At 39.4% G+C, this 16,587-nt stretch overlaps 1 protein-coding gene across 1 annotated transcript; it reads left to right on the top strand.

Moving 5' to 3' along the window:
• Positions 1-1,788: 1,788 nt before the first annotated feature.
• Positions 1,789-16,536, top strand: tnpo3 (transportin 3). Its single transcript, XM_079399415.1, has 23 exons — positions 1,789-2,243; positions 3,961-4,161; positions 4,372-4,445; positions 4,602-4,758; positions 5,161-5,304; positions 5,416-5,591; positions 5,865-6,003; positions 6,111-6,257; positions 6,429-6,536; positions 6,688-6,779; positions 7,396-7,535; positions 7,626-7,817; positions 8,089-8,180; positions 8,263-8,339; positions 8,935-8,995; positions 9,076-9,216; positions 9,319-9,435; positions 12,317-12,411; positions 12,526-12,682; positions 13,142-13,309; positions 14,317-14,429; positions 14,981-15,073; positions 15,738-16,536. The coding sequence occupies exons 1-22, from the start codon at positions 2,124-2,126 to the stop codon at positions 15,039-15,041; spliced, it is 2,772 nt and encodes a 923-aa protein (XP_079255541.1). The 5' UTR covers positions 1,789-2,123; the 3' UTR covers positions 15,042-15,073; positions 15,738-16,536.
• Positions 16,537-16,587: the final 51 nt, after the last annotated feature.

The following is a 16,587-nucleotide window of genomic DNA, read 5'->3' as shown; positions in this document are numbered from 1 at the left end:
TTTTATTAGCCAGTTCTTTTTGGTGAATCAACATTCAGGACGAACAGTGTAGTCCGATTCCCACGCGAATGACTCTTCTGAACCGGTTCTTTTTAGAGAATCGGGGCTGGCACTGACTCGGTTGGATTCAAACAATTCTAAAATATATTTGAATCAGAATCAGAATCAGAATGATCTTTATTGGCCAAGTATGTTTACACATACGAGGAATTTGTTATAGTGACAGAAGCTCCACAGTGCAACAGAAAGACAGCAACAGGACAAAGATAATAAAAGAATAACAACAAATAACCAAATAGGCAATGTACAAAGCAGCAAAAACACAATATATAATATAGACAACTATGTATGTACAGGTCAAGTATGTGCAAATTAGAAATGAGAAAATAAAAATAAAATAAGTGAGTGTGGTGAATGGATAATGTATTATAGTTGTGTGTTCCACGTTTATTGTTGAGTGTTCATGAGATGGATTGCCTGAGGGAAGAAACTGTTCCTGTGTCTGGTCATTCTGGTGCTCAGAGCTCTGTAGCGTCGACCAGATGGTAACAGTTCAAAGAGGGAGTGTGCTGGATGTGAGGGGTCCAGAGTGATTTTACCAGCCCTTTTGCTCACTCTGGATAATTACAGTTCTTGGAGAGTGGGGAGGGTTGTACCAATGATTCGTTCAGCAGTCCGGACTACCCTCCGTAGTCTTCTGAGGTCAGATTTGGTAGCTGAGCTGAACCAGACAGTTATTGAGGTGCAGAGGATGGGTTCAAAGATGGCAGAGTAGAACTGTTTCAGAAGCTCCTGTGGCAGGTTGAACTTCCTCAGCTGGCGAAGGAACTACAACCTCTGCTGGGCCTTTCTGACAATGGAGTCTATGTGAATATCCCACTTCAGGTCCTGGGAGATGGTGGTGCCCAGGAATCTTAATGACTCCACTGCAGTCACAGTGCTGTTCATGATGGTGAGTGGGGGGAGAGCAGGGGGTTTCTCCTGAAGTCCACGATCATCTCCACAGTTTTGAGCGTGTTAAGCTCCAGGTTGTTAAGACTGCACCATACAGCCAGCTCCTTAACCTCCTGTCTGTAAGCAGACTCGTCACCGTCCTGGATGAGGCCGATCAGTGTGTTGTCGTCTACAAACTTCAGGAGCTTGACAGAGGGGTCTTTAGAGGTGCAGTCGTTGGTGTAGAGGGAGAAGAGCAGTGGGGAGAGAATGCAGCCCTGAGGAGCTCCAGTGCTGATGCTACGAGTGCCGGATGTGAATTTACCAAGCTTTACAGCTAGTAACGCTTGAATTTACCAAGCTTTACTAGCTGTCTGTCGGGAAGCTGTTGATCCACTGACAGACAGAACATATCCGATATGAAATGTACCAGAACTTCTACTGTGTTATGCTATGTTTGGCTAAAGACTTATCAGAGACTTGACGGTTTGTTTAAATAAAATGTATTTTATGTAGCCTACTTTACATTAGTGGTAGCTTATTTTACTGAATTAATAAATCTAACTCTTTGGTTTAATATTTTAGGAAGTACGTTGGGAATAATAAACTGGATTGCATTTATCCCGACTCTTTTTTTAATGCAGTAAATTTAAGAAAGTTCCTTTTCCCACTTAAGTATTTCTTTCTTGAAAATACTAAAAGACTCGATGAAGGAAGCGTTAATGGTTCCGAATCGCAAAGAAGTATCGGAATGGAATTGGAACCGGAATCGATTCCTCATATGGAACACAAATGGCTCCGTCACCTTTTCATGAGAATGACCCTTAAATAGTGTGTAGCAGTGGGTGTGTCTCCAATGAAATTATCCTCGTGATAAGTATACCTGGTCATATACTCAAATCCCAACCGTTAAAACACATTCCAACCTGAGAAGGTCCTGTTCAGAAGTGGATATCTTTCTAAGAAATACACGAAAAGCGCGTTATTTTTCTCATTATAGTTCCTGTGCCGCGGCGCGGTTTCCACACGGACTTGTTTGACAGGAGCGCCTTGTGTCTGCTTGAGATGGCGGCCAGATCGGAGAACGCGAGGGCCGAATAAACAGTCAACCTGCGCATCTACAAGCTCCCGAGAAGCGCAAGCCGTGTCATTTACCCCATAGATACACCCTCTAGGAACAGAAGGACGCCATGGAAGGCGGGAAACCCAACCTGCCGCTGGTTTACCAGGCCGTGCAAGCGCTGTATCACGACCCGGACCCTGCCGGCAAGGAGCGCGCCTCGGTCTGGCTGGGAGAGCTGCAGAGATCGGTGCGTTCATTAGCGGGCCTACTGCGCCACAGCACCCTCATTCACTAATGAACATTAACCATATGCGTTGCATTAAATGTAGCGTCCATTGAGGCCGTAGTGAAGCTTTGTAAACCATAAACAATAGCGGTGTTGAGAAGTGGAGGTGGTCACATGTGTTTGGACTGTTATGGGGGTTTATTTGCATCCATTGCTAAAGCCATTCAACTTGCCTGTGGTTTTATGGTTTTAGATCGAGTTTTGGGTGGGTTTAAGCAGCAAGTTTAGCAGAAATAGTTCTTGTAAACACTACACCTTGCGCGATCAGATCTAAATCGGGTTTATCATCTTGTCTACCACGTTAGAAAGCTAGTGACTGTGTTGAACAAGGTAACGTTAGCTAGTTCCTTGTTGGAAATGAGCTATTCCACAAACCAGCTTGTCCACCCTATAAACCGGAATGACCAACTAGTACGTTAGCTCTTTTAGTGCTAGTTTACCATCCTAGACCCGCTAGAAACCAGCTATTATGTTTTAAAACACATCTAGTTTAAGATGGGTTTACCAGAAGGCTAAATTGAACTCAGATTTACCAATTACTAATTTGGGTATATAGACAGCTTTTTTTAAGCGTCATTGGACATATTTCAAATATTAATATTATAACATCATTGTGTTGCAATTGTAATTTCAATGCAGATGCATTTATGCTGGCTCTGCTAACACCATAAATTGGTCGTTTTGCCCTTTGAGTTATTGATTCTTCGCTTAGTTCCGCTTCAGAAAACTGCTTGATATGTGATAAGGAATGTGTTACGATTGCAAACCAGTGGGACAAATTTTGCAACGCATATGTTGCTTTTTGCAGAACTAAGTAGTGCAATATTGACGATAATAGTGTGAATTGCATTGCTTCAAATTTGACACTTCGGTTCTGCTCCTTATACATCTTAGAATAAATGCATAAACAACCTTATCACCTTTTCAAATTTTATCTTATTTGTTTAATATTTTCATGAAACATACTTAGAAACAGATTAATTAGATTGCATTTATGCAGACTCTCAAAGTCTAAATGCTTATTTATATTGTGAGAATTGTATTCAGTTAATTTCTGATTTGTTATTTCTGTTCTCTTGAAATCTGGAATGGCATTGCTATTTTACAACAGACTACCATATACAGTAAATTAAATAAGAATGGCCTTTTTTCCCAAAATGCATTGCAATATTATGACGTCAATAGTATGAACTGCATACCCTAAAAAACTGAATTGATCTACTGAAATGGCCTCTATTTTCAGGTTGTGTATTATATGTTACACATGATGAGTTCCTGGTTCCTGGTGCTTCTGTTTATTTGCATTAGCAATATTTATCTTGGCGTGATGCATCTGATGTTGAAGTGTTTATTTTTTTGCTTTTCCTTGTCTATGAAAAATACAACTGACTTGATGTTTAATTATTCATGGTAATATCTAGAGAGTGGAGAAGAGACTTATATAATCCTGATTATGTATGTGAAATGAGCGAATACAGTTTCTTGAAGTCTACTGAGATGAAGTAAACCATTTTATCACACTTTATTCATACAACATATTGATGATTCTTCTGTGGGGACCTCTAATGGGAGCTGCTAAATGAGAGAGATATGGAGAAAATAGAAATTCTGAATTGATAAAATCATCTTTTTTTTTTTTTTTTTTTTGTTAATGGCACCTCTTTGTTCTCCTGTGCAGATGTATGCGTGGGAGATCGCAGATCAGCTCCTGCAGCTGAAGCAGGACGTGGAATCCTGTTACTTCGCAGCCCAGACAATGAAGGTGAAGATCCAGACATCGTTCTACGAGCTTCCCCCAGAGACTCACACCTCACTGAGAGATTCACTCCTGTCTCACATCCAGAACCTCAAAGACTTGTCTCCCATCATCGTCACACAGGTAGCATCCCATCGCCCATTTGAACTGGGGTTTTATTTGCTGAACATACATGATTTGTGCTCTGAATCAAAATGTAAGTCAATGCCGATGACCTCAAACATCTGGCGTTCGTGATGTGTTAAGAGGGACAGTTCATCTCAACCACACAGCAGTGCTAAATATTGAGAGCTGTTAAGAAAGTGTCAGATCTAATGTCGTTCTCTCTCCCAGCTTGCATTGGCAATCGCAGATCTGGCTCTTCAGATGGCCTCGTGGAAAGGCTGTGTTCACACCCTCATAGAAAAGTAAGACTCTACTTTAAACTTTCCTTCATTTGCATTTTATTGATATGTTCCTTAAATGTAGCCCTGGTTACAACTGATTTTAAAGGGTTAGTTTACTCTTAAATGGATATTATTCCATTTCATTATTTACCCAGTGCTCTGTTTTGGCCCTTCCAGATACAGTAACGATGTGTCCTCCATGCCTTTCCTGATTGAGATCCTCACCGTTCTGCCAGAGGAGGTGCATAGCCGCTCTCTGAGGATTGGAGCTAATCGACGGACGGAGATCATTGAGGATCTGGCCTACTACTCTACCACAGTGGTCACTCTTCTGGTGCGGAAGAAACATTGAACTATTTATATTATTTATTTTCCACTTTGCAACCTAAATAGGATGCCTAGTCTATAATATATATTATTCTTAATTTGTCATGTTTAATTCATTCAAGCAAATGCTTTCATAAATTGGTAAATCTTTATCTATGCCACACTGTAAATCTTTATAAGCCTGCTAGATGTACCTTATTTAGATCAGCAGAATTCACAAAAGGAAGTTTGCGAGGCATAAAAATACATCTCTTCCTCTACTGGGCCTTTTACTTTGCTAGCTCCCTCATCCTTTGTTCTGTGCTGTCATTCCATCCATGCAAATCATTTTAGTGGTTTAGACTGCGTGAACATTTAAAAGCGTGGTTTATGATTCTGAGCTTGGCTGTTTTTGTATTTCCACGATCAGGTGACGTGTGCAGAGAAGTCCGGACTTGATGAGAAGATGCTTATCAAGGTATTCCGGTGTTTGGGGAGCTGGTTTAATTTAGGAGTGCTGGACAACAACTTCATGGCCAACAGTCAACTGCTGATGATTCTCTTCCAAGTGCTGGTGAGATCAGCAAATGTGGTCAGCTGTTCACGTAGCTCCCACTTTCTTTTACTTTTATTTAAAAAGACACCCCCCCCCCCCCCCCCCCCCCCCACACCCTTTTCATTGCAGCAGAGGGATGAGACCTCCACAAACTTGCATGAGGCGGCATCAGATTGTGTGTGCTCGGCACTGTACGCGATTGAGAATGTGGCCATACACATGCCTCTGGCCATGCAGCTCTTCCAGGGAGTCCTCTCTCTAGAAACGGCATACCACATGGCTGTAGCCCGAGAGGACCTAGATAAGTAAGTATGGCATAGTTTTTGATCCAAGCATATGCAGTTCATGCAAGCTTCAATCAAAATAGCTCTGATCCCCAGTGAGATGCCAGAAGACAGCATCAGAAATGTTGCTTTAATAATGAAAGAAACTTTATTAAGCTTTATAATTTGGCCAAAAGAAGGTAATCAAAAATGCTGAATATTATTAGGTTTTGGGACGGAGCAAGTGATCTCTGAAACCTGTTGTAAACTGCATTTGATTTTTTCCCCATTTCCTGCTTTCTTTTTCCACCACAGGGTGCTAAATTATTGCCGGATCTTTACGGAATTGTGTGAGACATTTTTGGAGATGACAGTAAGGACTCCTGGCCATGGCATGGGAGATCTACGCATCCTAGAGTTGCTGCTTATTTGTGCCGGACATCCCCAGTATGAGGTGAATGTGACAGCTGACACACATTCACACATAATAAGTGGAAGTGAGTATGGGATTTTTAAGCATCCTTTTTTGACTGCCTGTTGGGAATCTTTGTCCTCTTCCAGGTGGTTGAAATCTCGTTCAACTTCTGGTACCGTCTGGGAGAACATCTTTATAAAATGAATGATCCAGCACTCCATAGAGTGTTCAAGCCGTACATACAGAGACTGCTGCACAGTCTCGCCCGCCACTGCCAGCTCGACACAGATCATGTGAGCATCCTTCCCTTCCTGTATCTATCTCTTCCTTCACAGGAAAGGCTGGAATCATTCATGTACAAGCCACTTTTTTCTAGTACTTATTGCTTTTGTGCAATAAAATAGAATAAGCTTCATGAATTTCCTCTCTTTTTCTTCATCTCTTATTTTGTGCTTCCTGTACAGGAAGGAGTCCCAGAGGACACAGATGATTTCGGCGAGTTCAGGATGCGAGTGTCTGATCTTGTGAAAGATGTCATTTTCCTAGTCGGCTCCATGGAGTGTTTCTCACAGGTAGAATTTATACTCATAGAAACATGAACTGAAAGTGATTTGAGGAAGGCCCCAAAAGTATTTTAAAATTTAGGATTAGGTTTGCTGAGAAACGAAAGGGAATATTCAACCTTACCATTCTTCTTATATATGCTTTGTGTCTTCTCATCAGCTGTATTCGACTCTGAAGGAGGGAAGCCCCCCATGGGAAGTAACTGAGGCTGTTCTGTTCATCATGGCTTCCATTGCTAAGAGTATCGATCCGTAAGTATCGCTTTCAGTCATGATTTAACAGCTTCATGTTCAAGACTCTTGCTTTCACCAATCAAATTCACACCTGCGGCTGGGGTAATACAAACTTATCGAGTCATACTATTGCTGATTATATACATTTCTTATACAAATCTTATTGTCCAGTGATTTTGAGGCTTAAAAGGTTACTCAAATGTTTTAATAATATTTAATGGTAGAGTTATCATTTGTAACTTGAAGGATTTTATGTAGTTATTGGTTTGAATTAAAATTTGTCATTAAAAAACTTTCATAAAAAAAAAAAATCATACTACGCTGGTTGCACTGTATGTTTTTGATTCACTAAAATGAACTGTTCCATGACAATCATTTGCTCATGAATTAGGCTACACTGGTTGCTTTGTGTTTGATTCGCTTAATAGAACCTGCTCATAATCTTTTCTTTTTTTTGAATCTGGTTTGTTTGTTTTTCTCTGCAGCCCTTGAGGACACATCACTAGAAAGCCATTATTTTGCAGGATCAATCAAATAAAGATTGCAATTAATCATGAAATCTGTTGCGTTTTAATCATGAAAGTTTGATTTGTAACTCACTAAAATGTCTCCCTCTCCCTCTGCTGGTTCCTAGTGAGAATAATCCCACTCTGACGGAGGTACTGGAGCAGGTAGTGTTGCTTCCCGAGACGGTCCACCTTGCTGTTCGCTACACCAGCATCGAGCTGGTTGGCGAGATGAGCGAAGTGATCGACCGGAACCCTTGCATGTTAGGTAACGGTCACAATCTGGTTTATTCCGTCATCTTCACTCACAGGTTTTGTTTCTCTCTGTGTATTCATGACGTCTGTATTGGGTTGGCAGATCCTGTTTTGAACTTCCTGATGAAGGGTTTGCGGGAGAAGCCGTTGGCCTCTGTGGCAGCTAAAGCCATTCACAACATCTGCTCGGTGTGTCGGGATCACATGGCGCAGCACTTCCAGGGCCTGCTGAACATCGCCCGCTCACTCGACTCTTTCGCCTTGTCCACAGATGCTGCGGTTGGCTTGCTAAAAGGTGTGGAGGGGGGATCTGTGTTAAATGTGGTGCATTTTCATTCATCTTTGATTTTGTTGATTTACACCAGAGTATGCGAGTGGAAACCACAGCGCTCCAATTTTCAAAAAATTCACTCCTCGCTTCAGTCAAAAATCACGTCACCTCCACTCCGCTCACATACACTGATTTATGCGCTTCTCCTATAGAGGTCGACTCTTTTCTGTTTATCTTAGTCATGCCCTTGTTGTATGGCTGGCTTTGTTTAAGTGGTGTGATTGGTTTATCTCAGGCACAGCGCTGGTGTTGGCCCGCCTCCCCCTGGAGAAGATTGAGGAGTGTCTGAACGATCTGTGTGCGGTGCAGGTCATGGCACTGAGGAAGGTAGATACTCGTGACTCTGTAGTCTGTATTTCTCACCGTCTGTGGTTAATGCAATAAAGTAATGCGTTGTCTTTGTGTCTAGCTGCTGGCTCAGGACTCCAGTAGTGGGAAGTCATCAGACCCCACTGTGTGGCTGGACAGACTGGCTGTTATCTTTAGGTTAGACTCTCAACATCTCCACAATTGCATTTAAATGTTGCAAAACATTGGACTGTGAAAATCTCTAGTCTCTTGAGGAAGATTTTTTTTGTCTCAAACTGACACTCTTGAAAAGGATTTAAAAGTAATTTCTGGAAAGGTTTTAGTTGTTTAATCTGTAAATATGTATGTGTGGAATGTTTATTAAATAATAGTTTTGATTTATTTATAGATTAATTTTTTTTTAAAAAATGTAAACTTTATTTTGTTTGGTAATTTATTATTTGTATAAATCTAGTTGTTTTTTATTTATGTTTGTTTGGTCATTTGTGGTTTTATTTATTTATTTTTTTAATTATTATTTTAATCTGGTTTTTGCCATGAAAATAGCCATAGAAGTTGCCATAGTGGTAAAAACAAACAAAATCGAGTTTATAATTCGTCCTCCTTGTAGATTATTGGTTTTATAGTTTTGAAAAACTGTTTAAAGTTTTGAGATGTTTGTGAACATAATTTAAAGTATAATTAAAAGCTATTAAATAACATTTCATTTGAATTTCAGTTCACACTGCTTTTAAAAAAATGCTCTAAAATGGTTGAAATTGTTCTCTATTAGACACACAAATCCTATAGTAGAGAATGGACAGACACACCCCTGCCAGAAAGTCATTCAAGAGGTATGTTTACTTGTGTTTTGAATGACAGTACTTTGTCTGCAAATATCTTTCTTTCTGATCATCTCTGTTCTTTGTTATAGATCTGGCCGGTGTTGTCTGAGACGTTGAACGCCCACCAGAATGATAATCGGATAGTGGAGCGCTGCTGCCGCTGCCTGAGATTTGCAGTGCGTTGTGTAGGCAAAGGCTCTGCTTCCCTATTACAGCCACTTGTTACTCAGGTTTGTCTTTATGCCTTGAAAATACACATCCACTGATCTGAGTGTGTGTTTCTGATATAGAAGAGCCAGTGTTGATCTCAAAAAGATGTACTTGTGTTTCAGATGGTGAGTGTGTACCAGGTGTACCCTCACTCCTGTTTCCTGTACCTGGGCAGCATTCTAGTGGATGAGTATGGCATGGAGGAAGGATGCCGACAAGGCTTGTTGGATATGCTACAGGTAACCTAATACACACTAAAACTAGGGATGCACTGAATGTTCGGCAACCGAAAATAGCATAAAAAGCTCTTAAAGCGAAAAGACCGAATAAATTGTGCCATTTTTGGTGACGTGATCAAATAGCAACCAGCGTAGAGTGAGAGGTACGGACTCTTTATAATACAGCAAACATGTCGGCAGTGTGGAAGCATTTAAAAGTGTCCGAGACACTTGCAAAAATCATTACAAGCACCGACAGCGAGTGACTCCTTAGCATTGCATTGCATGTCTCTGATGAGAAGTGGAAGTGGTGGTTGTTGCTGGTTACCGTATGATGATTGACATTGCAAAATGGCCTTAAACAGTTAGTAAATAAACTGCTGAATTTCATGTTTTCTAATACACGCACAAATTGCATATTCTAACAGCGCTGCACGAGCTTGCGGTGCTATCTGCTTGTTAGCCAGGGCTCAAATTCGCTGAAACCGTGTTACTCGTCAGTTGCTCAGTAACATTTTTATGAATTTTTACAATGCACGGATGTGGCAATGTGATGCATATGACAAATATCTTCCCAAGTTCATAATGAGAATCATTTGTAAATCTGCTTCTCAACAAAAAGAGGCACTGAGGTATTCTGGCAGGTTTCGGCCAAAGTAAAAGCTGGGAAAAAGCAAGAACAAAAAAGACACTAATAACGATGATAATATTTACTATAGCTCTATTAATACATTTATTATAAAATGAACAGTTTTCAAATTGGGATCTGTAACATTTTCTAATATTTTTAAAGTCTCTTCTGCTCAGGCTGCATTTATTTTTACAATAAAAAATAATAATTGGGAAATATTAAAATTTTAAATAACTGTTGTATGTGAAAATATAGTAAAATGCAATTGATTGCTGTGATCAAAGCTGAATCAAATTAAAATTACAAAAGTGTTTGTTATATACAGTTGGGCAAAAAAGTATTTAGTCAGCCACCAATTGTGCAAGTTCTCCCACTTCAAAAGATGAGAGCGGCCTGTAATTTTCATCATAGGCACACTTCAACTATGAGAGACAGAATGGGGGGAAAGAATCCAGGAAATCACATTGTAGGATTTTTAATGAATTAATTGGTAAATTCCTCGGTAAAAGAAGTATTTGGTCACCTACAAGATTTCTGGCTCTCACAGACCTGTAACTACTTCTTTAAGAGGCTCCTCTGTCCTCCACTCGTTACCTGTATTAATGGCACCTGTTTGAACTCGTTATCAGTATAAAAGACACCTGTCCACAACCTCAAACAGTCACACTCCAAACTCCACTATGGCCAAGACCAAAGAGTTGTCGAAGGACACCAGAAACAAAATTTTAGACCTGCACCAGGCTGGGAAGACTGAATCTGCAATAGGCAAGCAGCTTGGTGTGAAGAAATCAACTGTGGGAGCAATTATTAGAAAATGGAAGACATACAAGACCACTGATAATCTCCCTTGATCTGGGGCTCCACGCAAGATCTCAAGGTCAAAATGATCACATGAACGGTGAGCAAAAATCCCAGAACCACACGGGGGGACCTAGTGAATGACCTGCAGAGAGCTGGGACCAGAGTTACAAAGGCTACCATCAGTAACACACTACGCCGCCAGGGACTCAAATCCTGCAGAGCCAGACGTGTCCCCCTGCTTAAGCCAGTACATGTCCGGGCCCGTCTGAAGTTTGCTAGAGAGCATTTGGATGATCCAGAAGAGGATTGGGAGAATGTCATATGGTCAGATGAAACCAAAATAGAACTTTGTGGTAAAAACTCAACTCGTCGTGTTTAGAGGAGAAAGAATGCTGAGTTGCATCCAGAGAAGACCATACCTACTGTGAAGCATGGGGGTGGAAACATCATGCTTTGGGGCTGTTTTTCTGCAAAGGGACCAGGACGACTGATCCGTGTAAAGGAAAGAATGAATGGGGCCATGTATCGTGAGATTTTGAGTGAAAACCTCCTTCCATCAGCAAGGGCATTGAAGATGAAACGTGGCTGGGTCTTTCAGCATGACGATGATCCCAAACACACCGCCCGGGCAACGAAGGAGTGGCTTCGTAAGAAGCATTTCAAGGTCCTGGAGTGGCCTAGCCAGTCTCCAGATCTCAACCCCATAGAAAACTTTGGAGGGAGTTGAAAGTCCGTGTTGCCCAGCGACAGGCCCAAAACATCACTGCTCTAGAGGAGATCTGCATGGAGGAATGGGCCAAAATACCAGCAACAGTGTGTGTGAACCTTGTGAAGACTTACAGAAAACGTTTGACCTCTGTCATTGCCAACAAAGGGTATATAACAAAGTATTGAGATTAACTTTTTTTATTGACCAAATACTTATTTTCCACCATAATTTGCAAATAAATTCTTTAAAAATCAGACAATGTGATTTCCTGGATTCTTTCCCCCCATTCTGTCTCTCATAGTTGAAGTGTACCTATGAGGAAAATTACAGGCCTCTCTCATCTTTTTAAGTGGGAGAACTTGCACAATTGGTGGCTGACTAAATACTTTTTTGCCCAACTGTACATATAGAAAAAGTATATTAAATGCAAGTCTTTTTTTATATTTCAAGTAACTTGTGTGAAATGTGTGAAATAATGTTCCATCGTTGTTCAGCGATAAACGGGTAAAACCTAGTGTTTTGAAGGATAGTGGCGAAGATTGAATAGTTTATTAAACTTGAAACTGGTATATTTTGGGTTATGAAGCCAACATTTAATACAGAAAGTATTTTTTAGTACTTAACTAGGTTTTTGAAAGGCTGTTCTTGGAAACTCATTTTTCATTGACACTCATACAAGGTGACTTTATTTTAGTCTTGTACTGCAATGAATTGTGATTGATTGATTGAACTAAGAGTTATTGTATTTTTCACTCTTGCAGGCTCTCTGTATGCCGACCTTCCAGCTGTTAGAGCAGCCTAATGGACTGCGCAATCACCCCGACACAGTGGACGATCTTTTTAGACTCGTCACAAGGTACCAGTTCTGCGCTGTTGCAATAGTGTTAGAAAAACAAGCTCCAAATAAGTGAAGTGCCACACAAAAATAACATGCATTAAGATGAGCTCCTATTTTCTCTCATCATTTCAGGTTTGTCCAGCGCAGTCCGGTCACGTTGCTGAACAGCAGTATTATCGTCCACATCCTCCAGTGTGCCATCGCTGCCACCACCCTGGACCATCGAGATGCCAACTGCAGCGTCATGAAGTTCATCAGAGATCTTATTCACACCGGGGTCACCAATGATGTAAGCAGCACTGTCGATCAAACGAAACATTCCCACTTTATATTTGGTGGCCTTAACTACTATGTACTTGCATTTAAATTAATCATTTGATACAATGGACTTATTGTGTACATACATGCTTTTACATTGTACTTGTATTTTTAAAAATACGCATGTAGTTACGTCTGTAATTAATTTCTGTAATTACACTTATAATTACACCTTGACCCACCCTTAAACCTACCCATACCACCAAACCTGTCCCTAACCTTACCCGTATCACACCTCAATAGCAGCAAAAGTGTTTTACAATACAATATGACCACAATAAGTACATTGTACCTATTTTTTGATGTAAGTACATAGTAGTTAAGGCCACCTAATATAAAGTGTGACCAACGAAACCAACCAATCGAAAGACTTTGTATATACATTTTCATTCCTGTTTATTCATTGCATATAACTGATCTTGTCTTTCAGCATGAGGATGACTTTGAGATGCGAAAGCGTCTGATTGGCCAGGTGATGGAGCAGCATGGGCAGCAGCTAGTGACTCAGCTGATCAACACCTGCTGTTTCTGCCTGCCGCCTTACACTCTGCCTGACGTGGCGGAGGTACTCTGGGAGATCATGGTCTTTGATCGGCCGGTATGTTTTTACTTTTTCTTTTTTATGGTGGGGAGGTGGGGCACGCATGATTTTTTTGAATGTCCCTCAAATATAGATTTACTTTTACGCATTTCAAACATTCTATGCACACCTTTGCAGTAGAATTGCCTTTGGCTAGCACTGGCTTGCATTCTACTAGTACTACTAGTATTGGCTAGTTTTTTTTTTTTTTAACTCATCAGACTCTTAATGCATTTTTTTACTAAGATGCATTCAAATGTGTTTTATAGGAAAAAGATAGAACTTCAATAATTAGAATTAAAATCTGTGCTAAACTTACTTATGGCTAACAAAAGATTGATTTGTATAGTCACCTAGCATTAGAATTTAGACGTATATGCATATAAAATTATTTACTCACATTGTAGAGAGTTGCATTTGTCAGACTGTAATGTAATGTTTGGTTGCATTTAAGGTATACATATACATTTAACAGATATGAGGTATTTTAATATATATATATATATATATATATATATATATATATATATATATATATATATATATATATATATATATATAAAATTATTATTACAATAACCTGTATATTTTATTTGATTGCCATCTGATTTAAAATATCCGTTTTTCTTACAACAACTCCCCAAAAATAGTTGTTCTAATAGACTTTATTGCCTTCAAAACATTCAAACTTTAATCTTTAAAACTATTTTGAACTTCAAACTGAAAGCCATCAAACATTTAAAACTCTTAAAATTTGTAAAACTTTCTGGTCTGGCTTTCTCTAGCCAACTTCAAAGTTTGTCTTGACTAACTTTTTTCCTTTTTTTTTTTTTTTATCTAGTTTTATATTATTTTTAATGTAATAACCACAGTCTTTTACTAAATACTTTTACTGAACATTTAATAATCTTGTCTCCAGCTTTTTAAATACTTTTCAGAGATCTTAAAGAGATTTCAGTATAATTTTCCTTTCAGAAATGAGGCTGTGATGTCAATTGTCATTGTGGCTGTCTCTGTGTCTGTAGACATTTTGCCGCTGGCTGGAAACCACACTGAAGGGTCTTCCAAAAGAAACAGCAGGAGGTGCTCTAACTGTCACACACAAGCAGCTCACCGACTTCCATAAGCAGGTCACAAGGTGAGTTTGTGCCTGCTGTTACCTCAGCCTTCAAAGAAGGCCGTGAACATCAGATCATTTCATTATTATTTCATTACACTCCCCAAGAAACTGGCCTGTTCTTTAATTAAGTGCTTCGGCCTACAATAAAAAGTAATATAGTGCTTATCAGTAAAGATTACAGGCAACGTTTGTCTTTTGAGGTATTGCAAGTTGGTGCACGTTCAGTTCCTCTTGTGGTTAGCTCAGCACGGCATGCATAAACAAGTTCCCATAACCAGTCATCCAAGAGGGTGAAGTATCTCATACTTCGGCAAGTCTTGACCTGAGGAACGAGGAGCCTCCCAGGGTCGTGTACAGATGCCAAATACATATTCTGACAATGCAGAATGAGTCACAGGCTTGCATGGAAAGTCCAAACCACGCCAGACTGATTGATAGTGTGACTTTGTGTTGTTCGCCAATGTTTTTGGCATGTTTGGAAATTGACCTGTGATTAGTAGTAATGGACCGGCTTATTTTTTATTAGTTTGTTGAAAAGTGATGCTAATTTGCTCTCTCTGTCACCCCAGTGCAGAGGAATGTAAACAGGTTTGTTGGGCGATAAGAGAGTTTACCAGGCTGTACCGATAGCTGTCTTTTACCTGCTGATGCTGCAAGACCAGGTGACACAAGCATATTGAATACTAAATTTGTAATGTTATTGTGTATAATCCTCGGTGAATGAAGTTCATTTAATAATGAAATTAATTAAAATAATCAATTTAAAACTTATTTTTTGCTTTCTTTATATTGGTCTTATTCTGTTCTTAAATCATTTTAAAATGAATTTTATTCTCTATATTATTTTATATAACATGTAAGACATAGTAATATTATATTGCAATACATTAATATATATTGATATAATGTTAGATTAAATTTTTCAATTAATTTAATGTAATTATTAATTCATATAATCAGTAATTGATTTAAATATTGTATTTTCTGCTTTATTTTATGTTTGTTGTAATACATATTTTAATTTCTGTGGTCTTAGTTTATTTTAAATGGAACTATTATATATGTAGTAATTATTATATTACAATATCTTAATATTACTATTGTAAAGATTTAAAGTTTTATTTCTTTCAAATATTGAGTTTTTTATAATAATTTCTGGACCTGGAAAAGAAAAAGCATTATACAATTTTATCAAGTCATGAGCAGATTAAGTTTACATGAACTTGACTGGAAAAGTCATGGAAATTCATGGTCAAACATGTTGGAATCGAAACATTTCTGAATATAAATTCAGCATTATAAAACGTTCTCTCTTGTCGTCTGCAGGTCAGATTTTTTGTTTTGCTAACATTTGGAGGAAGTGGCAAAGGGAGCCATGATGACCACTGTTGAGAAACTAAAGGGAACTCTTGCATGAAGGATTTGTGGGACTTAGCAAAACGGGAAAGCCGACCAATTGAATTGGAGCTTTGGAATGGCAGGGTTTCAGGAAAAGCAAATTGCCTTGTGGGTGTCAAAAGACCGCAGCCCCATCCCTCCCTTTAACCCCTATGAGCACACAGATGCCAACCGCAGCAAGAGAAAGGGGGGGATATTTTGGAAGGGACACCGTCGTCTTGTGGGAGGGGGGCCTTCGAATGGACACAAACACACACACCCATTTCAAAACATGGATGAACGGTCTGCATCGGTCGGATTTCTAGGGGTCCATCAGAAACCAATGACAAATAAGGATGTGCCTGGTTGCAAATCACAATGCATCGTTAAAAAAAGAGAGACTTGTATGTTTTTAAAAACAAAAATGGAGATTTATTTTCATGGATGTGTGTTTAGAGATCAAGTTATGGCTTTGCTGCCAGTGCCATAAAATGATTACCAACTAAAGATTGTCACAGCAGCAGCAGTCTGCGCCCATGGGACATTTGCAAAGGGAGAGTTGGCGTCACCCTTGATCTTTTTAAAAAGTTGGCTGGGATTTTATCCGCACAGGTTATGCTGTAAATTATGGAGTGGACTGACTGGCAGGGGCTTTTTTTTTTTTTTTTGTTCTCTCACCATATTGGCAAGAGATGGCAGAGATAGTCTTCGGCCGATTGTGTGAACAAATAAAACCAACATTGTGAGGAACAAACAAATCTTTCTCTAGTATCATTTCAGATGCACTCCTGTGTTTGAG

Source organism: Barbus barbus (genome assembly GCF_936440315.1).
Source record: "Barbus barbus genome assembly, chromosome: 39".
In the NCBI taxonomy this organism is placed as follows: domain Eukaryota; kingdom Metazoa; phylum Chordata; class Actinopteri; order Cypriniformes; family Cyprinidae; genus Barbus; species Barbus barbus.
This window is presented reverse-complemented; position numbering and strand designations above follow the sequence as displayed.